This window comes from Etheostoma cragini, chromosome 3, assembly GCF_013103735.1.
Source record: "Etheostoma cragini isolate CJK2018 chromosome 3, CSU_Ecrag_1.0, whole genome shotgun sequence".
Taxonomy (NCBI): domain Eukaryota; kingdom Metazoa; phylum Chordata; class Actinopteri; order Perciformes; family Percidae; genus Etheostoma; species Etheostoma cragini.
In genome coordinates this window covers 12318738-12345241 of record NC_048409.1, presented here as the reverse complement: position 1 = coordinate 12345241, position 26504 = coordinate 12318738, and the positions used below count along the sequence as shown (strand labels likewise).

Genomic DNA, 26504 nt, shown 5'->3' with positions numbered 1-26504 from the left:
TCAGTCTCACACATATAGTGAAAGGCTGTACATAAATGTCTGCTATATACCTGAAATATTGATGGTTTGTGGAGAAGATGTAACTGACTTTAAGGCAAATAAATCTAATGCATGCAAATGTAGTGAACAAACATTTTTAACTGTACAAAATGTTGCCCAAATAACTTAGAATTTTTGAATCACACATGACACCTTAATTTACTGTGTAACAAATTAATTGGAACAAGCCATTTCAAATAGGTCTTAATTGTTGAGTTTGTGTGCCATACGGAAGCAAGAAAGAAACAACAAAGCCTTGAGTTGTGCTCCTCTACTGGAATATTTTATTGTTATGGTCATCTGAATCACTGTTTTTCTTTTTACATTTGTTCCTTTTATTTGATGAGTGGGTGGAGTATTCACATAGATGGGGGCGGATAATGTTAGATTCACAGTGATGGGCAAGGGGTTAGCTATTTAATAATTAAAAAAAACACACACACTTGAACAAGCAAACGCACACGCACGCAATCATACACACGTTATACCATTAAACACCCAAGGATGTGTGCGCTCACACATATTTGCATGTGACAGCTACGGTATGGGTGTGTAGTGCACGTCGGCTCTGAACAAATAAAAAATTGTTTTTTTCTTCTTCTTTTTTTTCTATTAGACATCACAATTTTAGAGATTTCCACATAAACTGAGCCCTCAGATCAGACAGTCCATAATCTCAATTTGGAAGCAAAACTAACATTGTACATACAATTTTACAAATCTGTGTATTTTGATCAGTTTGAAGGACTTTATTCCAAAGTGCTAGAGAAGTATCTGATGTTTATTTCTGAGTATTTATATCAATGTCAGTGTTATTGTCACAATTTGTTAAATAAAGTATTTGGCTGAGTATCTTTTGCCAATTTGCTTGTGACTCATTTCAATTTAAGCACTGATTAAATAACAGGTTTTTCATTTTTTGAACATAGTTTTTTTTCCATGTTTTTTTTTTTTTTCAGTCCTAAGATTAATTCCATTCAATGAGTGAGAAAGTGAAATTCTATTTAAAACTTTACTTCCAGTTGACTCAGTTGAACTGAAACCAAAATCAGCATAACTCTAAGGTTACTTTTATTGACCTCTCATGGTGGTCTTTTAACGACCACAGGCGGTCTGTTTATTTATCTGCCTTTTTTCCAATGACCATTAATCCCCTCTACTACACTGTGTGAGTGAGTGCTAAGTGATGAAGTGCTTTGAGTTCACACCAGAACAAATTTCAGTAAGTGCTCAGAAAAAAACACAGAGGTTTAAATGATGACAAACACTTGTGTCCAGCACCATTTCCCCTCCTAAAAACATTTGCAGAAATATCTCTTATTTTTTAGAGAATAATAGAAAAGGTGTTTGGATGATATTGTACCTCCAATAAAAAAAAAAAATCACACCATCCTTCCCCTCGTTTTATCTGGTGACAAAATCATCGATAAAAGAAAAAAAGAATATGGCTTTCATACACAAACACTCATACAGCATATACTATAATTAATACTTAGTTAAACAAACAATCTTCTGATCACCAAATAACAGAAGTAGCATCCTGTCTGCATTGCATTTTCTTCCCTTATATATAATGGAATGTCTGGGACTACATTATTCATACTTTTGTCCCAACAGTGTGCTTTAAGTATGGCTGACTCATGAATACTTGGATTTCTTTTTATCATTATCATTTTAAATCTCAATACAAAAACACGAGAGGTCTTTCTCCATCTATTTTGAACCGTATAATCAATTCTTACCTGTATCTCAGTGTAAGACATGATATTTATAATACTGCAATAATAAAAATGTATATTTCAAAGTTGCTTTCATTCCTACGGACAAGTGTCCATCTTTTTCTACTGGCTTTAGGGTTAATAGGTTAATTGGAGTGACAGTGAGGAGGATTTGAGCTGAGGGTCTTTATGGTTTTGTCTCTATATACACAATATGGCTTCTCTGAGTGGAAGAGACAGAAATCAACACAGTCATCTAGAGAAAGACACAGAGCGGAGTTCAAAATTGTTGGGACGAAAAGTCTTGAGGGACAACCAGTCAAAAATGTTTCCATGTCCTGTTTTCTCTGAAAGTCACTGTCACTTGTCCACAACGGGCGGACACAATAATTCCCTATGGCAGCAACTTGTCACATATTTTAAATCGCAGTTATTCAACTCATTGTCCAATTAGTAATGTCCTCAGAGGCTTAATGTCCTGCCACTTCTGTCCCTCCTACCCTTTACAATGTCTCTCTTTCTGGTCTGTCTCTCTGCTCCGGCCTTCATTTTTATCTTCTCCTCTCACCTCCTCCTGTCTGAGTCTCAGTCCTCCTCGGAGCCAGCAGCCCCCCTCAGTCCATTCATACAGAAGGGCAGGCCGGAGGAGAAAGGGCTGTCAGACGGGGAGAAACCACTGAAGGGTGGCAAGCCAGCCAACCGCTGTAGGTGAGGGAAGAAGGCTGGCGGGGGTCCCTTGTGGTGGTCCGAGCGTAGCTGCAGGCCATCGCTGTGTTCTAAGCCGTGGTGGTGGGAGGGGGGCAGCTCAGGTGGAGCGTAGCGGATAGTACTGGGAGCGTAGAGGCTCTGAGGGCCCTGCGGGCCGAGGGCGAGGGGGTGGAAGAGGACCCGCCCCGCCGCGCCGCCTGCAGCCAGTCTCTGGAGCAGCTCAAAGTCAGGAGTGCTACCTGCACCGCCACTGCTCCGACTGACTACCCCTGAAACAACCCTGTCCTCACGGGGCAACGGGGAAGACACGGACATGGCGGGGGAAAGAGCCGGGGACGGGGGAGTGAACAACCCTTTTGAGGGGGCCTCACTGCTGGAAGAAGAGTCGGGGATTGGGGTGGTGGGGCTGTCACCGTTGAGGCTACTGGAGGGTGTGTGTGCATGTGAGGGTTGGGGCTGGGTGGTGTGTGTGTGGGAGGTGGAGGTTTGTGTGTGTGACCCCCAGCGCCCCCCGGTGGTCAGGGCTTCGTGTTCAGTCTTGATGCTGGGGCTGCAAGCCAGGGGAGACGGGGTCACTACGCTCTTCAGCTGCTGGATCACAGCCCGGCCGTTGTGCACCCTCTCCCCTCTAGTGGGGGTCTCTCCTCCCCTACTCTGTTTACCTCCTCCAGTGTCTTCCTGTTTCAGTCTTTCACTGTCTCCCCCCTGGTCCCACTCTGTCTCTTCCTCCTCCTCCCCCTCGCTTTCGCTCGCCAGGTCAGAGGACGCCGATACACTCTCCTCTGCGTGACGGAGCTCCTCCAGTCTGCGACGGCTTTCGGGAGGAGCACCCTCGGGGTCGGACCTCAGCAGCCGCTTCCTCCTGTCTTCTGATTGGATGGCAGCGGTGGCGAATTTCTCTCCGCCTTTAGTGTCAAGGTCACTTTTCCCCACTGAGCTCTTCAATGGCTGCGTGCCTGAGGAGGAAGGGAGATTACTATGATAAATAGAAGCACAGGCAGGTGTTTCTGTGTGTCAGCGGGCATCATGGGAAGTTACTAATGTGTGTGTTACATCCTACCTCGGGCCGGCGCGGAGCTGTTGGTGGGAGGCGAGCTTACTCGAAGTCGCTCTGCTCTTACATTCTCTGGTAACTGCAGTATATCCAGGGGAGTGTCAGGCATCTCTGTCCGACTGCATGGATGATAGATGGATGGAAAGGGAGAGAGGGAGTACGTGGACTTATACACAAATGATCATGTACCACTTAAAGGCCATTTACAGCTTTAAATTAAAATAAAAAAAAACTCTAGTGCTGTGCTGATTTGAGTGAATACTTAAGAGATGGAAACAACATATAATCAGGCTAATAACAACCTCCGATAGCCAAACTGCCTCAAACCCTTGTAACCTCTACCTAACACATCCACCGGGTTCTCCAATAACAGCCCTTATCACACAAGCACTGACACGCGCAAACAGACAGATAGGCAGACCCCGCCCTTCAAGACACACACACACACACACACACACACACACAGCCCCACTTAGCAGCCCACCTTACAGCCTACATACCCAGTTAAGCTCAGACAAGGAGGAGGCTGTTGGAGAAGTTAATTAGCTCTTGTAATTACAGCTCTAATTAACTAAAACACCATTCAGCCCCAAAATTCTGACATCCATTTGTTGTAATTATATAGCTTCAGTTCAATTAGCATTGAAATGCAGCCTACTCCTCTCGTTTTTGTCAGACTGCTCTGCTGTTGTGCTATGTACTGTGTTTGTGTGTATACTATGTGTTCATGTAACGTCTGTGTATATCTGCATCATTGTCTGGGTAAATATGTGTATGTGTGTGTGTGTGTTTATGTGTGTGTGTGTGTACACTAGAGGGAAATGAGGGGAAAGCATATTTTGTCGAGGTTACTGCAGTTGTTTTGTCTGTGGGGTAAATAAATAAAAGTAATACGACATTTAGAGGGTAATGTGAAACAAAGGTGCAGAGTCTTGATTGTTCCTTAATAAAAGTTTAATCTTAAATAATCTTAAATCCAATTTGAAGTAACGTAACATGAAATAGTGAGTAAGTAATGTTACCAGGCAGCATTACAGACTCTGCAAGAATGATGAATTTGACCTTTTATTAATTTTTAGAAATCATTTGAAACTTTTTTTTTAATAAAAAACTGACCAAAATCTATTATAACATTATGCAGTGTCAAAGCTCGTAAAACTGTGAAATTAAATTATCTCACTAACATGAAAAGAACCTAGTTCATTTTAACTGGACAAACATCAATTAAATCAATGAAGTCATCAATTAAATCAATTCATTAACTAGATCTGTTCTGCGATCTGGTTTGTTAGGGCAGAAAAAAACCAAAAGGAAATCAAACAAAGTGAATCAAAATACACACATTTTTGTCATCTCATAATTTATAGTTTGTTTTTAATAATTAATTAATAATTTGTAATTGTTATCTTCAACGTAAAAACGTTAAATAACTGCTAATGGGTTTTGCTTTGATGTTGCTAATGAAAGATCTCTCATATTTTGGAGCAATTATTCCTTTTGCATTTCATCATCTATCCCTTCAAATAATATCTTTACACAGTATGGTGCCTTCATACATAAACTTGGTTCATATCAGCAGTCTTGGAGCCCGGGCTGGGGTTGAACTGACCTCAGGATGTAGTTGACCCAGATGACGTTGCGTTCATGTGGAGCTTTGTGGTTGATGGAGACGGTTGCACTGGACTGGATCCATAGGTAGCCTCCTCTCCTCTGGAGCCAACGGTAGTAACCAGTCACCACCTGACCTTTCCTCAGCACTAAGACGAGATGCGCGGAAGATGGAATGATAACAGAACACGGGAGAGGAGAAGGACAGAGAAGACCGTTATTGCTCTGGCAGTTCATGATGATGGCAGCAGAGGGCGCCTATTTCCACAAGGACAGAATGAAATTCCAACAGGCTCTTTCTGAATTCCAGACACTGTGTAGAACAGGGGTCGGCAACCTTTTTATTATGAGGTGCCATTTTAAAATTTTCTTTTAAATTAGTTTGCCACGTCAGCATTAAGCCTGCCATCATCTACCTAACCCGCTCAGGCATTCTGTGTATCAGAGGCAGAGTTGGGCTTGTCTTTGTGGAGTGTGGATGGGGAAAAAGTCAATCAAACAGGCTGTGCTCCTGTCGGTAGATGTCAAAGAGATCATTTGGCATGCGGATTAGAACATTTCCAAAAAACCTCTTGCACACTTATTGCTAGTGCGCCATTGGTTGAGCCACCTGAGGTTGCTGACCAGGGGTGGAATAAGGGGTGGGGGTGAATTTCATGTACTACATATGGATATGGATGTGACTCACAGTCCTCATGGCTCTGCCGGATATTTTCCAGGTCTTCTACATGGATGAAGTGGTAACAGGTGTGTCCCACCACCTCTGTTGGGGTCAGATCCATGTACTCTGAGATCCTGGAAAGACAACATATGCTTATTTGTATGTATTCAATGTCCATGACGCTAAATTTCAAAACACAGACAAAACCCTTACCTGTTTTCACAATACGTGACCTGTAGGTCCATGTTCACACGGAAGACAAACATTTGGCTCTCCATGCGGACTTCATTAAGCGTGGAGGGTGGAAGGGTGTGTGCCAGTGCGACTAAACCCATGGGTCGACGCACTGTGCGTGCAGAGCCTGGCACGAGTGCAGGGCGGCAGCGGATTCGTCCCGTCACATGGATTACCTGACAAACATCAGACTTCAGCTATGTATTTCTATCACAGAAGCACATTCTCTGCATTGCATAGATGCATAATAATAGCAACAGCAGAGGTAATATAACAGTCATAATTATATATATATGTAACATAAACACAACACAAAGTCACGTTCTAAGCTAAAGAATGCAGCAGCAAAGTTTTACAGCAGTGAATGCAGTAAACTGACTGTTATGTACTGCGGCCCAGTGCGATATTAGGTCACAGCCATAAAACACACTGAAAACGCCCAACAAAACGTTGCTATGAAACAATGGTCGTGCAAAACAAAATGACTCGGCTCTCCTTGTTATTTTACCATCCCAAGAACAAGCAGGTTGATAGGTAAGTAAGCATAACACAAGGTATGTTTTCAAATTGTGAGGAATTATTTCCTCAGACAGCTGTACCTTGTATCCAGATGACTTGACGTGCAGGCCTCTTTTGGTGAGAGTGGACTTCATGCGGATGAAGTAGCCGCGGTCGGGTGTATCATCAGCAGGAGAATGAGGACTAGATGGAGCTGTTGGGAATGAGGATAAGAGAAGAAGAGGTCAAAATATAAAACAAATATCCATCCTACAGAATTTGTCCTAACTTCAATTATTTTTGTTTTTGTTCTTTTGATATTGCACATTGAGTTTTTTTAAATACTTTGACAGTATATATAGTACCGGGTTCAGGGGTACCAGCAAGGGAGGAGGTGGATGCAGAGCTGGAAGCGCTCTCGAGGCCCGTGTGGCAGCCGGCCTCGGCCCTCAGATGCGGCCTAATTCCCAGCCGCTCAGCCATCTCGACGTGGTCCGCCGGGTGGATGTAGTCAAACACACTGCTGCCGGTCAGCTCCACCTAATAGAGAAACACATATGCTTGATCAAAAACTGAGGCTTACAGCCTGCACATGAGCACCCACAAACACACACGAAAAATCAATACACTTTATGGTAGGAAAATGAAAGCACTGCTTTGGGTTACAATTCAACAAGAAGAGTGGAGGTTGTAAGACATTCTCTCACACCCACACCCACACACACACACACACATATACACACAAATTTAAGTTCAGTCTCAGAGGACCAAGTGACTACAGTATTACACAAATAAAACCAGGGGAGATAAAAATCAATTGTATTTGCTGATTAGAAACAGGTGAACTCCAAGTATCTCTAAAGGTCACATTACTATTCTTCTTATTCCCCGTGTCCCTCCCTGCTCCTTCATTCAGTTACAGTCTATCCGGGCAGGCATAAAGAGCAACGCAACAGCTCATACAGCTCTATATGATCCTATCATCATAATGCATTATAGTCGCATCTCTAATCATTTAAAGGTAATAATGGCGCTGCTCTTGCATGGCATCCATAAAAGCAGCACAATCGGAGCAGGTGTGATTCCATCTGAAGCTGTATAAATGACTGAGTGTGTGCTTGTGCATGTGCATGTGCGTATGTGTGAAAAACAGAAAGAGGGGAGAAAGCCTATGCATGCTTACACACATTAATGTAGCTTCTATTACATCTGTGAATGTGCGTGTGTGTCTGTGCATGTGTGTGCCAATACCATTCTATCTGATAAAGCCGTGGCTGCAGCAGCCTCACACCCTTGTCTGTAGGACACAGCCATTTATTACCGGATTAGAGCCATTTACTACAGGCTTTATGGGAGCTTCAGCAGGCCCTCAAGGACATCACAAGCGGGGGAGAGGAAGGAGCGGGAACAGGGAAGGCGGGAGCGGAGGAATGAGGTGGATGATGAGTGAACGTAGAGGGGCAAAGACGGAGGAAACCCCCCCCCAAGTGAGGCAGGATAAGCAAGGGTTAGAGGTCCTTAGCCCCAGACATGTAGGGCGTAATCTCTTGAGGGATGTCCTGTCTTGGTTTTTATTTGCAACCAACGTATAATTTAACACTAGATTTGATAGGCACCATATGGAGCAATTTCCCTACATAATGAAAAGATGTGTTACTACCAGACTTAGCTAAAGATGTGGGAAAAATGGCTACCTGCTGATATATGAACCTATTTAGATATCTATTTAGGCTAAAATCTAAATAAGATTTTTTTTCTCTCTTTTGTAAAGACAAGAAACACAGAAAAAGAGAAGTGTACAAAAAAAAGTTCAATGCATAATGTATGCATCTACGCCAATGGACGCCCTGATATATATAAAGGCCTCATCAATGCAAGTACTGAACACAGAGGGCATATGTCTTTACCAGTTTAAGAGACCCAGTGAAGTTCATATTCCATGCCCACATATTCAGTTTTCACTTACACTCGCAGTTACATTTCTGAAGATAAAGATAAAGCAGGTCACAGTGTTTCACTGCATTTGAACACAACATTGACATATCATCTCCTTTTAAGTTGGAAACAGTTGCTTATTCAGACATCTGGCAGTTGCGGAGCAACATTATCATTCATTTGAAGTTGTGTTTCTGGCCAACTGCTGAATCTTAGTATATTTACTCCACTTTTAGTTGTGTTTTTGGTCTCTATCTATTTGGTCTCGCTAGCCTTTAAATGCTCCACTTCACCAGTGAGGGGCTAACTGAGTCTGTCTGCTGTTTGGTGCTAAGCATGACCCTATGAGAGTGGTGAGGGCGGACCAAAATCAGTAAAGTTGTGAGTGGACAGCAAAACAATGAGCTGAATCTCACTATAAAACTTTATAACGTCAAGGGGAGCTGCAGATTCCGGTGATGATTCTCTGCAGGTTAATTTGACACAATGTTTACTATAAAAGTATGTATTATAGCTGCTTTAAGTTGTAAGAAGCTGTTAGTGGTTAACCATAGATAACATCAATCAAATTTAGTGAGTGTATTAAAAAAGAGAGAAAAAGTCAGAGCTGTAACTCTCGTTTAACAAAATGTACAGTATTATTTTTCATTTTATCAAACATCTTTTAAATGTACGGTAATGTTCCATAATGTTTAAGGCCATTAAAATATCCTGTGTATTAACGGATATGCATGGAATACTCCCCAACACCCTGAATCTACAGGATTTATTTGTATTCCTCTTCTCTTCATTATGCAGATATAACATCAGCAGTGTAATTACTAGGTGCTGGGCTTTTCTGCTGCATTCCTTTTGATTCTGGCATCAAAACTGACTCATTCATTAATGTTTAAAAACTAAGAGTTTCTAGGAATTAAGAGGACATTAGACATTATTTTTGCACATTAGACAAGAAAATGTACTGGGTTTGGTTTGTGAAACTGTGGCTGATCCTATCTATCTATCTATCTATCTATCTATCAGTGGTCAAGTGTCTGTGTTAAATGAATAGCAATTCCTCTGCAAAGGGTATTCTTGTCATTTTTTAAACAAGCACTAAATTCTCCTCCGCTCAGAACAGTGGACCAGCCATCTGAAAGAGACACAATCCCCTGGCCCTGCGGTATTGGAAAACAAGGTAGAGAGGCAAACAGGTCCTTATAGGCTTTAACAGGCTTAAGACCTATCCGAGTAATATCACTCCATCACAGGCAAAGGGAGGGATTGAAAAAGGTTCAGACAGAAATGAGAAGATGAGAAGGAGACGGAGCGATTGAGAGGATGAGTCAGGCTCAGACATAAAAAAACAGGTATAGAATGTGGCGCAAAGGAAAGACGTGAGGAGAGACTGAGATCATTCAAATCTCTCTGAGTGTGTGTGCGTGTGTGTGTGTTTGTGGCTATGCGAGCACACGGCGCGCCTGTTTTTCTGTGTATGTGACTAGACTAGACTGTTTTTGTGTCTCCGCGCGTCATTGTGTGTCATTGTTTGTGTGAGTAGGTGTCTGTCAGTGCACCTGCATGAACCTGTGTGTCTGTGTGTGTGTGTGTGTGTGTGTGTGTGTGCACGTGCATGTATGGCAGTGCGTTGGGGATGATGTGGGGAGGAGGAGGGCAGCTAGCAGGGGAAGGAGAGACATGATATAAATAATAGCAGGGGGCTTTAATATGTATGAGGCATCCGGGCAGTGGTCCACAACACACTCTCAGCCCTCACTGACTGATGGGAGAGGAGAGGAGAGAGGGAGGGAGGGGGAGTGGGGGGAGGGGGAGCGGGGGCTGCATACTAACCATTCCCAGATCAATTTTCTCCTCCCTTAATCCACCATCCTTCCTCCCTTCTCTTTACCCCATTTATTCCTTTCCTTACACCTCCCAGCCCCTTCTCCTACATCTCCGTTCTTTCCATCTCTCCTCCCTCCAATTCTTCATCTTCGCCAACCTTTGTCTCCTCTTCCGCTACTCCATCAATTCTTTTCTTTTCTCCTCTACTTACTTCTCACCCCCCTCTCTCCTCATCTGCTTCGTGGCATTCCCAGGTTTATCCCTGTGATTCTGGCCTGGAGACCCGGGGAGAAGAAAAATTATACCTGCCGGCACCAGGGGAGGGGGCGGCAGGCTGTGCCCTTGGTCAAGGTGCCTGACCTGGGCTAAGCCGGCTAAGCAACCCCCCTGTCGGGGGAGAAGCCCAGGGTGGAAGCCAGGGCAGAGGGGTCAGACGGGGGGGGGGACAGGAGACGGCAGGGCAGGGGCGGTCCACAGGGGCGACATGCCCTCTAAAACAAACCACCAGTTACACTTTTTCACTCACAACATCGTTTGTTTGTCTGTCCTTCCTCTCTCCCCTGTGTCCGCCTCCACTCGCCAACAAAGTATATCAAAGTGTTTTGGTCCTCTCCCTCCCTCCAACCTTTCCTTTCTCTCTTTTTGTATCTCTTTCTTTCTCGTTGTATGTGTCCATAAACACACTACATACTCCCTAAATCATCTCCTCAACACCAAACTCCATCTACCCTTTCTGGCTGTCTCTCTTTCTCATCATAAAGCCCTTCGATCACCACCTGCTTGCATCTTTTCAGGAAGGTAAACGTGGCGTTGTATGTTCAAGCTTTTGAACGTAATCTTCGATCATAAATAATTTCATTAGAATGCTGATGGCTCAGGCCCTGTTTGAGTAGATGTGATGGGTTAGGCCATCTGCTCAGCTGATAAGAACAGCTCTGTTTTATTAGCATCTCCACCAAAGCCTCGGCTGTCTTGTTTACCTAGGCAATCCCAAGGCGAATTTCATTCCTACTGCACATTTAAACTCTATTTACACACTCAGACTCTTTCTCCTCTTTACCACTGTCTCTCATTCTCAACCCTATTCCACTCCTCTGTTTTCTTTCTTTCTCGTAATTGTCTGTCTGCTTCTCTGTGTTTCTCACTGTCTCTCTGTAGCTTCCATTTTGTTATATCTTCTTCCACTCTATCTTTCTTAGGTATTTTTTTTTTTTACAAAGTGAAGACCCAAGAAACTCCATGGCAGGTGCGAACAAACAACTCTTATCCTGGTCTCTCCTTTCAAACAAGTCTGTCATACATAATACAATACTCCCAGCACATATATACCGTACATTAAAAGAGTTACTATCGGCTCCATACTGGCTGTGAAGAGCTCTCTTCCCACAGTGACTCTAATAAGTTCTAATAAGCAGCCTATGCACGTTGCTGCCGAGTCCCTCCTCAAAAATGTAAGTGCATAAAAAAGCCATGGCGGCTTTAGAGATACCACACAGAAATTGCAAGAACTGTGATTAGTCAGCTTGTGTTTTCTCCGACATGGTTCCTGTACTGGTGGAGAACTTCTCACCTTCCTGTAGTAATATACATGTGTACTCCAGGGTGTGTCAGTACACTGTGACACCACGGTTAGGTGGGGTTACAGATGCAAAACAGCTCATCTCTGACCACACCTGACCACACTCTAAGCTACTGTTTGAACAAATCCCACACAAATGGTAAGATTATTATCAGTGATGCCGGGGGTATTTCGAGATTAAACAGGATTGAAACGTTGAACTGAAGAGGACAGCGAAACACTGCTTTTCACCCCGGTGTTAAGTTCCTCTTTTAGGCAGTTAAACAAGAACATTTCCGAAGCAAGCCTGCTCGCAGCGATTCCTGCTCTGTATCATCGTGAATAAAGGAATGTAAAAATGGTGATTTCACGTAGAAGTACTTGCAGTAGTCTAGAATTCAGTAATGAGAAAATGAGCCTTCCCACTGTTGTGCTATTTAATAGCATGCAAACACAGTTACAGTTGGGAATACAATTAAACAATACATCCAGCTGGTGTTGCAAGGGTGCCATCAATGGGGGAAATCCAATGCTCGGCAGTCAAATCAAAAGGTTCTGCAGTCTTTATGCAAAAATGCATTTTTTTGAGTTAGACAAATCCAGTGGGTATTCACTTGGTCCTTGTAGTCATATTATGTCTGTGTGGTGTCCAGGAAACAAAAATACATGCAGCCAGCAGGAAGTATCCCTCTGCCATGACTCGGCAAGGAAGCACTGCCCGTAATATATTCATATTATATTCATCACTTTATCAGATGCCCACTTGACTCTACAAAGCATTTCTAAACAGAGCGAGGACTGTGGATTTTTTCCAGTGGGGTCGTGTTCGGAGGTGGCCGCCTCGCAGCCAGTACAGACAGGGGGAAATGACAACAGTGACCAATTACTATTTCAATGTACGTATAGCATCTGTGAGTGGTACTAAGACAGAGTAGAACAAATCCAAACTTATCCTTCAATGTCGCCAAGGGCAGACACTCAATCACTGCACATTTCCACATTTAAAAAAACACTCAGACACTTCTTTTTATGTAGAACTAAGTTTCTCTCTCTCTCTCACGCTGTACAGATTCTTCTTACTTCAAAACATCTCTCTCTTATCACACCTCTCCTCCTTTCCTCCCCCTCTCTTTCTCTCTCCGACTGTCTCTATCTATCTTCCCATCCCCCTTGGTGTTTTTCCCCCTCCCTCCAATCAATGTGGCTTTTAAGATGCCTATCGATTTGTTCCCCTAGACAGGCCCAGTGCGCTGGGGCGACACTTTGATTGCTGGGCCAGTAATTACTGTTATTATTTATGCATCTGGGCAAAATGGCAGGACTTAACATTCACAGTACAAGAGGCCACAGGCAATCAACAGAGGTGAGCACCTGGCGAGGGAGAGAGGGCGGTAGAGAGAGGCAGAGAGAGAGTAGCATTGCCCCCGTGAGAGTCCAGAGATGAGCGCAGAGTGCAGTCAAAGATATTCAAACACGAATGCGCGAATGTGCATGCGTGTGCACACACACACACACACACACACACATATGCACACACAAACACACATTCACACACACACACACACGCACACATACCTGGGAGGGGGTTTGAAAGCATAAGCAGAAGATAGGCACATGTGTGCAAATGCGCTTGAATACAATGGATTATTCTGCGTGTGTGTATATGTGTGTGTGTGTGTGTGTGTATATGTGTGTGTGTGTGTGTAATGAGGTCATCTTACCTGTGAGAGTCCCAGGTAGATAGAAACTGTCTCTGAAATGTAGAGAAAACGTCCCTCCTGACTGACCACGAACACAAAGCCATCGAGAGACTGTACAAACACACACACAAACACACACACAGACACACACACACAGGCAAACAGAAACAAGACAGACAAATTAGAGCAATTAGTGTGTATTGAACAAATTACAATGAGCTAGAGAACAAACAGCCCGTCAACCCTAGGCCTCTTCTCTTAATTCACAGGCACACACACACTATTACACTCACACATGTGTACACATACATACACACGTGCATGCACACGCGCGCACACACACACACACACACACACACACACACACACACACACGCATGAATGTGAACAGACATGAAACAACTCCCATAGATGCAAGCTGCAAATACAACAGCTGTCAACAAGGCCTGCATAACTAAACACACAAAAAGCCGCAGAGACAAAAATGCCACATGTGCGCACACGCACGCACGCACGCACACACGCACGCACGCACGCACGCACACACACACCCACACACACACACACAAACACACACACACACACACACACACACACACACATTACATAAACAAATAAAGCAAAGAGACATGTGAGATAGAGCTTATAGACCAGAGCTGTTTCAATCAACTGTAATAAACCAGACTTCCTCCTTGATCTTCCTCCAGCCACACACACACACACACACACACACACACACACACACACACACACACACACACACACACACACACGTAAACACAGGACCAGACACTGGTACAGACACTGATAGAACTAGAGGCATTACAGTCTGCAGTGATTCTAATGAGAAGTGAAAGGTATACAGCCAGGCCATTAGAGAGGACTGCTTCAGAGAATAATATTAATCGTCATAACAAGCATCCAGGAGTGAGCAGACACAGCCTCAGCCTCACACACAAATACACACACAGACCAGGGCCACTTTGCTCTAGAAGAATGATTGCTATTTTGGCGGCCCAGTGCTTAAAGTGGCAGTGGTAATATATGCAACTGACACATCCAGTATGCAAATGTACGGCCGGGGTGTGGGGTGTCGTGTGTTGCGGCGAGGAGAAACCAGCCGCCTGAATGTCGGAGAACTAAAGTGCAATTATCAGGCTATTACGGCGGGAGGATGGCTGGGGGGAAAGAATCATACAGTTTTTCTGGAGCGTTAATTTGATTTCTATCAGCGTCGTTCCCTAAGCCTCCTTTCCTGTTTAAAATGCCAGAGGAGAGCAGACATATGTAACGTTTCTTTGTTTTACCGCCACCTTCTCACTACTAAATTCTCAGCCTAGACCCCCGCCGCTTTTTGTCTCTCCCTACCTGTTTCCACTCCTACTTGTTTCCTACTAAATGTATTTGTATAGCACCTCACAACAACAAGACAATTCAAAAGGAGATTTGCATGGGACATAAGGCATAGGATCCTTTAAGTTTTTCTATTTGCCCTCTCTGCTCTGGTTGCTCTTCCAACCATCTCTCCTCCTCCCTCAGAATCTTCTTCGTCTCGACTACAACCTGCAGTGTTACCTTCTTCACCCCACCTCAGAGTCTTTGTTTCTATCATCCCTGCAGCCCTTCTGCCCCAGAATCCCCCTCAGGCTCCATTCATCTGTCAGTGCAAAGGGAGGCATTCTTTGGCAGCCAGCGATATCGTCCGGGCATCTGAGGTCTGCGAGATGTGTGGGTGTCAATGTGTGCGGATGTGAGAGATTGCGAAAGGAGAATGCTTGGAAATGTAAGTCTGAGAGACAGAAGTATGGCACTGCGATCACACACAAGCATGGACATACTAAGACAAATGTGCTTGTCTGTCAAGGAAAATTCTGGATTAAACTGACCTTGTGATCCATTCTAAAAAAACTAGTTTTCCTACTTCTCAAGCTAAATAAGCCATTCGAGAACCCACTGGCTGAAATGTTCGCAAAGTTGAAAACAGGGCCGTTTGACATTTTTTGAGACAGGATTTTTATAAGACATTGACGACGAGAAGAGCTCACAAATCCACCACAAAGTCTCAAATACCGAACGTAAACACACGTGATGTCATAATAATCATTGAAGAAGAAGAAGGTGGGTGTGGGTGCTGCGGTCATTACCTGCAGGAGGTGCGCCCCTAGGTGCTGCTCAAACATGTCAGTGGCCAGAGAATGAGATGATCGTCTTACTGCAGAGAGAAAGTGGACAAAAACACATGAGACACTGACTAACATCTACATTTACTTCATACTACATGTTCAAAAAGCTTTGAGAATCATGACAACAAAGTGCCATTGTGATGATCTTTTTAATTTGTTGCACTTGTGAAACAGAATGTATCGAGACTTTTCGGGCTTAGGGAGGTGATATTTATAAACTTTCAGATTGGGTCAACAAAGCTATGAAATATTGGTAATTATACAAAATGATCCGTAAACATGACTTGTTCATCAGTGGGTGTTTGTAATAATGTTGCATCTCTGTGAAGTCTCTAAATTTTAACTGAAATGAAAAGCAAAACTTACAAACAGAAATATTGACCGGAATGGTTGCATGTCTGAAAAACTGAGCATAAGGAGGGGTTGCTATGTGACGCACACCACTCAATTGTTGCCAGACATGCAAACACACACACACTTATGGTGTCTGCATCGCCACTCTTAATGCATTCCAAACACAAGCTATCAGAGCCTGCTTCAGTGCCAAAGTGGTGCTGTTTACCAAGGCAATTACAATACAAATAGAGTTGGAGGTGGTTAGGTGTGTGTGGGGGGTGGGGGGGGGGGATTTAGGTAAGAAAGGAGCAGAGAGGGTACGGCAGGGAAAATGAGAAAACACCAAGGAAGCCGGGAGTGATGCCTTTCTCCCATGCAAACCAGGGCACAAGGGGCTGCAGTGACGTGAAAGATTAATTTAGCAATCAGCCGTATTTGGTGATTTATGTCAAAAAGGGTAGGTTACGGTGTGTGTGTGTGTGTGTGTGTGTATGTGTGTGCACCTGCGAGTGTGTGATTGCAAAAGTGGCCACAATACAGTACGTGAGAAGTAATCTCACTCCAACAGGGCTGTTTTAAAACACAATGTTCCTTATTCGGCAGAGACAAACTATGTATGTATACGCAAAATGTGTGTGTACACGAGCATATGAACGTGTGCATATGTGTGCGTGCGACTTTAGGGATCATCAGATATCTTTGTGTGTCGCTGCAAGGCTGAGGGAAATCAATACACGTTATGACAGGAAAATGAAAGCGCTGCTCTGGGTTACAACTGAAAACACACACACACACACACACACTCACTCGCACACACACACACACACACACACACACACACACTCACTCACACTTACTCGCACACACACACACACACACACACACACACACACACACACACACACACACAGCTGCATGCTTGTGATGTGAGTTCAGTGAATAGAGGAGGGAGGCATTCCATTAGAGCTATAGACACATACACACTTTAGGAATACACACAGCAATGAATTCTCATGCACAGTCTACACAGTGGCAACATGCCCTCCGATTAAACAACACACACACACACACACACACACACACACACAAACACACACATAAATACAGAGTTGTTGGACAAAGCCACAGTGGCATTGTGAGATTGGGGTCCCCCTGTGTGACAGTGTGTGAATATAAATAAGGCAAGTCCATTCAGGGCTATGAAAGGGGGTCTGGTGCTGGGACCCTTCAGCCTAGCTAGTCCGTGCCTGAAGGGGGATGGGGAGCCCATCTCGCTCTCTGCCTGCCTATCAGGCTCCCTTGTGGGGCTGCGATGGAGCTGCAGTCCTGAGGAGTCAAAAGGAAGCAACCCCCATCATGACCGTATGAGGATCAAAAAGGATATACACACTGATGTTAGTTTGTGCATGCCTCACAGTTGAAAAGAAATGCATTGAGTGTGTGTGCCTGTCTTGAGTTACATGTCACAGATCCCTAGAGGAGTGAAGGTGATGGTGGGCAATCAGTAGTGCTGAGTAGTGTCAAAGGGGCGAAGGAAACGCTGGATGTGACATGAGGCCGGGAGGGCTGACGGATGAGTCTACACACACACATACACACACACAAATACACAGAGGACCATTTATTAAAGACTGCCAGAGTACAATAGGGCAGCCAGGAAACCAAAACACTGGACCTGGTGTGTGTTTGTGTGTGTGTGTGTGTGTGTGTGTGTGTGTGTGTGTATGCATGCATGCACAAACGTGATGTGAAGAGAGAGTCTCACAGCGGTGTTCGTATCTCACTGTGAGAACAAAGATCTTTCTGTAGTGGTGCTGTGAAACCCTACTTGTGTGCGTGTGTGTGTGTGTGTGTGTGTGTTTATGTGTGTGTGTGTGTGTTTATGTGTGTGTGTGTGTGTGCGAGTAAGACAGTGAGGGCCATGCATGGTTCAGTTTGTTCCTTAAATATTATTACAACTATAATATCTTATCTAACTCAACTCCTTTAGTGGTTGAAAATAAAGCATTGTTCAAAATAATTTAAAGAAACATTTCAGATTAAACAACTTGGATCTTATTTGGTAGTTTGGCTTTCATTCCTGAAAATCAGACAGGTGTTAACAAACCAACAGTGTGGTCAGATTTGTTATTAAAACTAATACATACGTAGTTAGTACGTAGCACAGCTAGGTAGCCTTCATGCTTTAAAAAGCCGGTCTTTTGCTCTTTTCAATATCATTTTTCTTATTCTGGCCGAAGAAATTTGGATTTTGAATGCGTCGGGTCCTCCATGTTTACTTCATTATACTCGCCGGGGGCAGGAAGCGACGATACCCATTAGCAGCATTAGCAGCACCTGTATAACCTGGATGTCCCTTACGGGCTAATGTATTTCAAGATGGCGCATGAATATGGAGCGTCTACCTCATTTCATGCAGGTGAAAATGTAAAATTTCAATCCAATAGGAATCCTTAGAATTGATGGTGGTGGCAAATATTCATGAAAAAGGACAATTTTGTGAAAGGGCAACACAGATTTTGATAACAAACAACTAAACACATTACACAGTGGACCTACGTTTGTATAGTTTTTGTCTATCATTCCCCGGGTAAACCTGTCAAAGAATTCATCACTGAGATCTACAAATGACTAAAACTTCGTAAGATGGGACAAGAAACCCAATCAAACAGCTTCTAAACAAACACCCAAAGTGGCCAAATTTATTTGAAAGAGAAAAAAAAGACAAACGATAAATCTATCACCCAAACTGTCCAATCACAAGTTACCTCCTAGTTTAAATTTGACCTACCGTACTTATCGTACTCATAAGTGCAAGTGGTTTTCTTGTGCAACAAGCAGTCTATGATTGGAACCAAAACGCGTTAAATTCATACCCTTCCTCGTAATGAATGTTTAAAGCCAATTTTAATGAATGCTGCCTTGTGCTCCAAAACTCCACAAGGTACCTTGAAATTAACAGTAAAACATGTGATATGGGTTACTTAATTGAATTGTGTAATATTCATCATGTAATCTAAGCTCTTTTTCAACAGCTTTCAGACTGAACTACACAATGCTACACAACATGTTTTACCTCACAGAGTTATACATGTTTCCCTTTTGTGGCTTGTTCACACAATCAGACCTAGTTTGCCCAAAACCTACAACAAATGCACCACAATTACCGTACTGACAATAAGTGTGCCAGAACTTAGTACCGTGACTACTGAGCAATAAGGGATCCCCAACCTTGCATGTGCACTGACTTTCCATTTTAGTCGATATAGTGGTCAGGTATTTAGGCTTAACTGAGAGTCCGATGACATGACCTGTCTGACTTTGTTATAGCACTGTCGTCATGTTCCCAATTGTAAGTAATTACTTTGGTGACTACAATGTCATCATAGAAATAGTGGACAAAAACAAGAAAATAATACTCTACCAATAAACTGGAATTGTCCTTTAAAATGGTTTATTTGAATATACATTCACAGTTTTTACTTTTGCCTCTGTGTACATGCATGTAATATGTACATGCTCGTGTACAGACCTGGAAACAGACCCATGTGTGCACCTGAGCTCTTTGATCGCTTCTTTCTGTCACACTCCCATTTCATTAGCTTCCCAGGACTCTGCTGCAAGGTTTAATTTCATTGTGGGAATAGGAGACAGAAGAAGATGGGGCGCGATCGGACACGTTAATTATAGTCTGACTCGCAGGTCAATTTTCAGGGTCTCCCCAGCGCTCCACAAGAAGAAAAGATAGAAATTTCATTTGAATGATTTTCATTATACCTCTGTCTGATATATAATTTAGTCCCAGTTAAGTCCGCGAGTGATTGGCCACACACACATAAACATCCCCCTACCGTCATGCACATAACCATATACACGCACACTTTCTTTTCCACCCCCACAGTGTCAACCTTTTAAACCAGGTTAGGATGTAACCATGGGAACCAAACGGATAACAGATGCAGTGAACCCCTCTTTCTTTCCATCTATCTTTCTCTCTCCGTCTTCTTATCCATCTTTGTCTCTCAAGTTTGGCTCCGCTGCCGTAGTTTCACCCTTTCAAAACAAGAGCCTGATCACCTGCCAAGTTGTTTACTACCATCCGAATGTGACGTTTCAGCTGTTCGACAGACAGAGAGAGAAAGAGTGACCCTAATCGCAGCGTCCCTCTCTGACGCAATTATCTTCTCACTCTGACATCAATCCCTCTCTCCTTCCCTCTATCTCTCCATCTCTCCTCTGTCGCTCCCTCACTCCTTTTGCGGTCGAACATAATTTGAGTGCAATTAACTTCCCTTAAAAGCCCCGGCTGCTTTAAACGCCGTGAATTAGAGGGGAGGCAGATGCGGGGAGAAGTCGAAGAGGTGGGGGAGACAGAAGGGAGGCAAGGGAGACAGAGGCAATGAAAGAAAGGAGACGAGGGAGAGACGGAATGAGTGGAGGCGGAATGAAAGTCAATGTCACCAACGCTGGGGAGGAGAGAGGTGTGTTTGACCTCACTAACAGAGACAGTAAAACACTTGCTGGCCCTGTCGCTGCCAGTGAGTTGTCATTGTACTGTACCTTGTAGAAGACGGAGAAGTTCTCCAGCTGCACCTGCTAAAAGGTTGACTTGCTGCAGATTTATGGAGAAACAGGGGTGACATCACTGCTAGGCGTGGTCACAGAGACAACAGAGCACACTTTTGACCACAACCTACAGTGACCCAGGGTAAATACCCTTTAAATGTTTAAGACAAACCTCCAACTTATGAGTGAAAGAAAAGAAAAGGCAAACGTTAAAGTTATTACCAAAACTTCCATCCATCGCACTTTACAGTAGTTAGCGTAGTTGTGTGCATGGATTAAGAGACAGTGATCCTTTTGCTTCTTTTTTGTTGATTTTGTGGTTGTTTTGTGTCTCTTTGGGGTCTTTTTGTGTCTCTACGTAATTGTCCTTGGTCTCTTTGTGGTTTTTATGTATCACTTTATAGTAATTCTTTGTTCCTATGTGGTAATTTAGCATCTCTTTGACGCCGGTGTGCGTCTCTTCAAGTGACATTTTGCAGGTGAAGCCCAGGGGTGGCCGTTCAGTAACCCATCCATGGTTGTTTGGACACTGCTTTCCTTTCCAATTAGGGGTTATAACGGCTACGCTATGATGTTATGAAGTCTCCTCCTCCGTTCACTTGTGATTCTTGCCCTTCTTGCCCCGGCAGATTTTTTTTAATCAGTGTTGCTTCTGTAACCAAATCTCAGCAATTGGTGTGGTAAATTCCATGCTATCACAACCAATAGGAAACAAGGCTCTGGGTAAAATAAAATGGAATAATACTTTAACAGGACATTTAAAAAGGCAGATGAATAGAAAAAACAAACTGGCCCCCAAAGCAAAATGTACTCAGCATAGAGAAGTTTTGAAAAAAATAAATGATTTCTAATAAAAGGGTTGAGTCCTTTAATGCGCTGACACACACACACGCACACACGCACGCACACACGCACACACACAAACAAACAAACAGTGAAACACACACACTGAATGGGAATGACTATCATGGGTCATTTTACTTTTCCTCCCTTCAGCCTTTCCTTTCCGTTTGCTCCCTCCTTCCATAATCTGTCTCTCTCCTCCTTCTTTCCCCCCCTCTCCCGTTCTCTCAATCTCTCTCTCTCTCTCTCTGTGTGAAGGTCATGCAATTGATTTTCCTCTGTCTATTCATTTTTCAAGACTGGCTTTGAAACGTGGGAAGCAGACAAAAGCCACACCAGCCCCTCCCCTTCCCTCCATCCCTCTCCTCTCCTCCACCCTCCACCTTCCTTCCCTCTCCGCTGGCCCTCGCCCGTCCAAAAACCCTCGGACAAGAGGGAGAGTGGAGGAATGCAATCCGCCACCCCCGACCCCCTCTCCCTTCACACTCCTCTCCTTCCTCTCCTCTTTTTTCTCTGGATTCCTTCAACATTTGTCCCTTCCCCTCCTCTCTGTCCTCCTCTCCCTTTCAGCCGGATCTCTGACCACATTCCACTAACGGAATTAAAGTCATGCATCACACTTAAAACCCTGCCAATGCATTGTGGGTAGACTTGTTCAAACTGATGTCCAAATTAGCATTGCATTTTCAGCCTTGGCCCCACTGAGACTGTGTGACCTGCTTGTAAAAATCTCCAAACATTTAATAAAATACCCAAGGTATCAGATCCCGACCTAGTAGAAGAAATGTTCCGGATAATTCCGTCTGTAATACCGCCTGTAGCTGACACGCGATTCATTGTGCTTTTCAAGTACCCTCCCAATCTTCTATGACCTCCGAGTAGCTGCTGCAGGATTCTATACATTTACAGTTATAGCTCACATCTGTAAGAGACGTGCTTCTCATTTTTGTGTAAGCAGCATACTCTACCACACTTCCAGTTGATACCCATGACAGCAAGTCTACCTGCACACCTACTTTTCTGAACAGGTATTTTCTATCAAGGCCAAGGGAAAGCCTAGAATACCAAGGCAAAACAATTCACTACGTCCAGAGCTAAGTCAAGGCCGCGGCTGGGAGTAAGTGGGATAGTGCAAGGATATTACTCAGACATTCGGATTGTGCAGCGCTGCATAGCTGATTAAAAATCAATGGATTGCAATGGGTTTACCCATACTAACGTATCTTTTCTGACACTGTGGCAGTAGATTAGGGCTCACGATGAATGCATTAAACAATATGAGTTCTCTATGTGGTATATTTGATGGCAGGGTTGGTAACTATTCTCAATATACACTTTTTTAGAAATAGTTTGAAATGGTCTTTACGACCCGATAGCAATAACTAAACTCATGGGCTCTTAAAAGGAAGGAAAAGATCCACTATCTGTAGCTGCTGTAATCCTGTAAAAATGCTCACTAATCACTGCCTTGTGGTCAGCTGGGAAAGAACCAATGAAATGCCTAGCCCCATTTTGTGGACTCTACCTCTCTCATGTATGTGGCCACATTGCTAACAGTAGTTAAGTTTGATTTAATTATTTGGTATGATAATATTAGGTGTTTGCTTACTGGTAAATGAGCACCGAGGAGATGCTACACACAAATCTTGCCAGCTTTTCAACATTTTTGTGTATAAAAAAAAAGAAGAAGAATTGTAAGGTCAGCACAAAAGATCCTTGGCTGCCCTCTCCCCTCCCTGATGGAGAGCTACACCTCCCGCTGCCTCAGCAGAGCAGAGAACATCATCAAGGACAGCTCCCAACCCGGCTCTGATCTGTTAGACCTGTTGCCCTCAGGTAGGCGCTACAGGTGCATCAGAACAAGGACTAACAGACTCAAGAACTGTTTCTTCCCAAAAGCCATAACCACCCTGAACTCACACATGCACTGACTTCACTTCATAGCCTACCCCCGGCCGGGACTTTCTTCTCCCACCTACTGTGCAATACTGATATATAATACCTAAAGAGACACTGGAATTCTGTGCAATTTTCATTACAGTGCAATATTTAATATTTAACCATTTAATTTCATATTACAGTGCAATATTTGTTTATTATTAATACTTAACCATTTAATTTCATTACAGTGCAACATGTATTTATTATTAATATTTAACCACTTAATTTTATTACAGTGCAATATTTAACACTCAGGACTTTTGATACACCAAACTATATTTATGCATAGTGTGTATATAAACCCTTTATCTTTCTTACTATTTTATATATGTATATAGTTGCTCTCAGGAACTGTGCATCATGTTCCCTACATCTCTTTTTTTTCTTCTTCTTCTGCACTACTTATATTTGTATATCTTGTGTTGAAACTGTAAAGGGTTTGCTTCAATCTCGTTGCACAGGTACTGCACTTGTTTGTAACGACAATAAAAGGCATTCTATTTATTCTATTCAATTATCAAACCACCTTTAAATGGTCAGACACCTGGCTGTATTGAACCTCAATACTGTGGTTTCTAAGAACCAACTGTAGTGCATGTAGCACTGAATATTGAAAACTGTCAAACAGTGGTACCAGGAGCCTAATGAGACTATGCTTTGTCTCCGGTCCATGCTACCTACTAATTGTGTACAGTATATACTTATTGTCATAGTGTCCTTGCATTGTTTTTGCAATAAGTATACCAAACTAAACCTATGTACCTTACCTTATCAATGTACAGAAAGTGATACAGTGCATGTGACAATGGGCGCCAATACAGTGTTTTCATGTAATCTATTTTTACATGTCATGTCAGTAGAAAAGCACAGGTGTAAATAATGAAATGAATAGCAGCTAAATTCCATTTCGAGGCAGAGATATTCTGACTTTTAGTTCCTGGAATGGTCCAATCTCTGAAAACACTGGATCCTACATTTCTAATAATGCAGCCACTTCCATTACAGAATCCCTGTCTGATAAATGCCATGTCTTTTAAACTCCACAACCCCAGTTTTTAACCCAGGTGCTTTATTATAGTATCGAGACACATTTTGAGGAAGGTATTGTTTAAGTATTGACACTCAACCACTCATGCTCAATTTGTTCTACTATTACAACCATCATATCTTATCATGAATGTGTGCAATATATTGTGGTAAAGCAAGCCACTCACACTCACACATAAACATGCTGTTACATGCTTTTTGCTCAGATTTCCCCAAATTTGATAAGAACAGGCATGAATACACACACACACGCACACACACACACCTCTAATTGCACTGTAGCTGCATCGTTTCCCCTCAGTAATAGTAGCAATTAGACAGGCTGTATAATTACACTGTCCTCGTTATATAGTTAATTTCTGTAATTACAAATCGCACCAATAGTTTCCTCCCTCTTTGTGTATCTTTTATCTCTCTCTCCCACACACACACTCACACACACACACACACACAAACACAAACACAAGCACACACTCACACTCACACATTACACATACATTTCAAGTCACAATAGTGTTTGGAAAGTCTTGTATTATTATACACACTTGTATGTTTACAGGCTTGTGATTAGACACGTGTTTGTGTGCCATTACACAGCACATGTCATTATGGTTGCTAGCAGAGTACTGGATGTTTGTGGCGTGGGGTGTCTCTGTGGGCGGGAGTAAACTGACAGATCAGACTGCTGAGGATTGCTTTTGATTGAAATCAAGATGTGAGATGTGTGGTTTCTGTCCATTGGCAACAAACATCAGCATATTTACCTCTGCTGTATAATTTTCTTATAGACTGAACTGCATGAATACTAAGCCTAGAAATGAGCTGTCACAACCATGTTTCCTTTACTTCTGAATACACTGCCTCTGTCAAAGTTCATGAAAAGTATTTAACAGATTATAACCAAATATTAGTCTGGAAATCTCCCTTACCCCAAGTAAAGTTTGCTCAGACAATAAAATGCATTCATTATTTGGATATTACATTTTTATGCTATTATTCTTTGAATTTTAATAACCCAACATGAAGGCCCACCATTAGCTTTCAGCCCTCTCCATGATGCCAGGAATAAAGATTTTGTGGCCAAAATGTATCAAGTTTAAGTATAATTAGTTTCGAAATATACTGGAATCAGGAATGGTAACTTCCCTAGGTTTTAATTTAAAAACAAATTTAATTGATAATTTGTATTAATCCCCAGTGGGGTATTTGCTAAAACCTCAGATTAGCAGAGGTAGTACCAAGGCCATGACCTTAGGGTCCTCAAAAGTATCTACAGTAGGACCCTGTTTCCTACCAACTGGGTGTTCAGAAAGAATGCAAATCTAATTAGAGTGGTGGCTTGAATGCATACAAATGCAATGGAAAGATTAGATAGAAGTTGTCCTGGTCGTGACATGGATTGATGCAATTTAGTTTGCTTGGCAGTCTTTCTTTACAGTTGTGTTTCTTTTTTGCTCACCTTTGCTGCAGTTGCTGTCTCCCTCCATCAGAGGGCTCCAGGGCGGGTCTCCCTGGCTGGCAAAGGCTCGCATGTGCAGGTAGCTGATGGTCAGCCGGATGACTGAGGCCTTGTCCAGCTGGCTGGTGATGGCCCCCGGCAGAGGCAGCATCTTGGCCAACTCAAAGAACTCGAAATTCTCCTTCCCTCGTCGTGAACGAGCCGCATTGCGAGACTTCTCTTTACGCAGGTTCTGGAGACTGAGAGGTGAACAAGGGGAAGGTGTATTAATGGAAGAAATAGATGAATGCAGGGATGAGAGAAAAGAAGAGGAGGGCAGAGAACATTGTCTGGATCAGCAGTGTTGTTGGGAGAAGCTGGTAAGGGGTTCCACAAAATGGCCATTTACTGACTACCTGTTGATTGTTTCATGCTCTGTATAAATGACCTGAGTATCAATCCAGAAAACCCATCTCATAAATAAAGTACATATAATGGTAATGGCTCCTGCAATTCAAGTGAAACAATCTCCCTTCTGACCCATCTCTTGCAGATTGGCCTGGTAATTACAGACAAACTCCCTTCTTCTTTCTGGCAGAGCAGAGTCCCAATA

The 26504-nt window shown here is 43.1% G+C and overlaps 1 protein-coding gene across 4 annotated transcripts in view; it reads right to left on the bottom strand.

Moving 5' to 3' along the window:
* Nucleotides 1-984: 984 nt before the first annotated feature.
* The window catches only part of npas1 (neuronal PAS domain protein 1), a 59660-nt gene continuing 34140 nt past the window's right edge, over nucleotides 985-26504 (bottom strand). For all 4 annotated transcript variants that reach the window (XM_034867494.1, XM_034867497.1, XM_034867496.1 and 1 more), the window contains 10 exons: nucleotides 25913-26151; nucleotides 15682-15749; nucleotides 13559-13648; nucleotides 6886-7060; nucleotides 6622-6734; nucleotides 6002-6198; nucleotides 5816-5922; nucleotides 5129-5276; nucleotides 3526-3638; nucleotides 985-3421 (listed from right to left, as the gene is read on the bottom strand). In XM_034867494.1, the coding sequence (XP_034723385.1) occupies nucleotides 2343-3421; nucleotides 3526-3638; nucleotides 5129-5276; nucleotides 5816-5922; nucleotides 6002-6198; nucleotides 6622-6734; nucleotides 6886-7060; nucleotides 13559-13648; nucleotides 15682-15749; nucleotides 25913-26151 (2329 nt within the window). In that variant the 3' untranslated portion in view covers nucleotides 985-2342. The remainder of the gene's footprint in view (nucleotides 3422-3525; nucleotides 3639-5128; nucleotides 5277-5815; nucleotides 5923-6001; nucleotides 6199-6621; nucleotides 6735-6885; nucleotides 7061-13558; nucleotides 13649-15681; nucleotides 15750-25912; nucleotides 26152-26504) is intronic.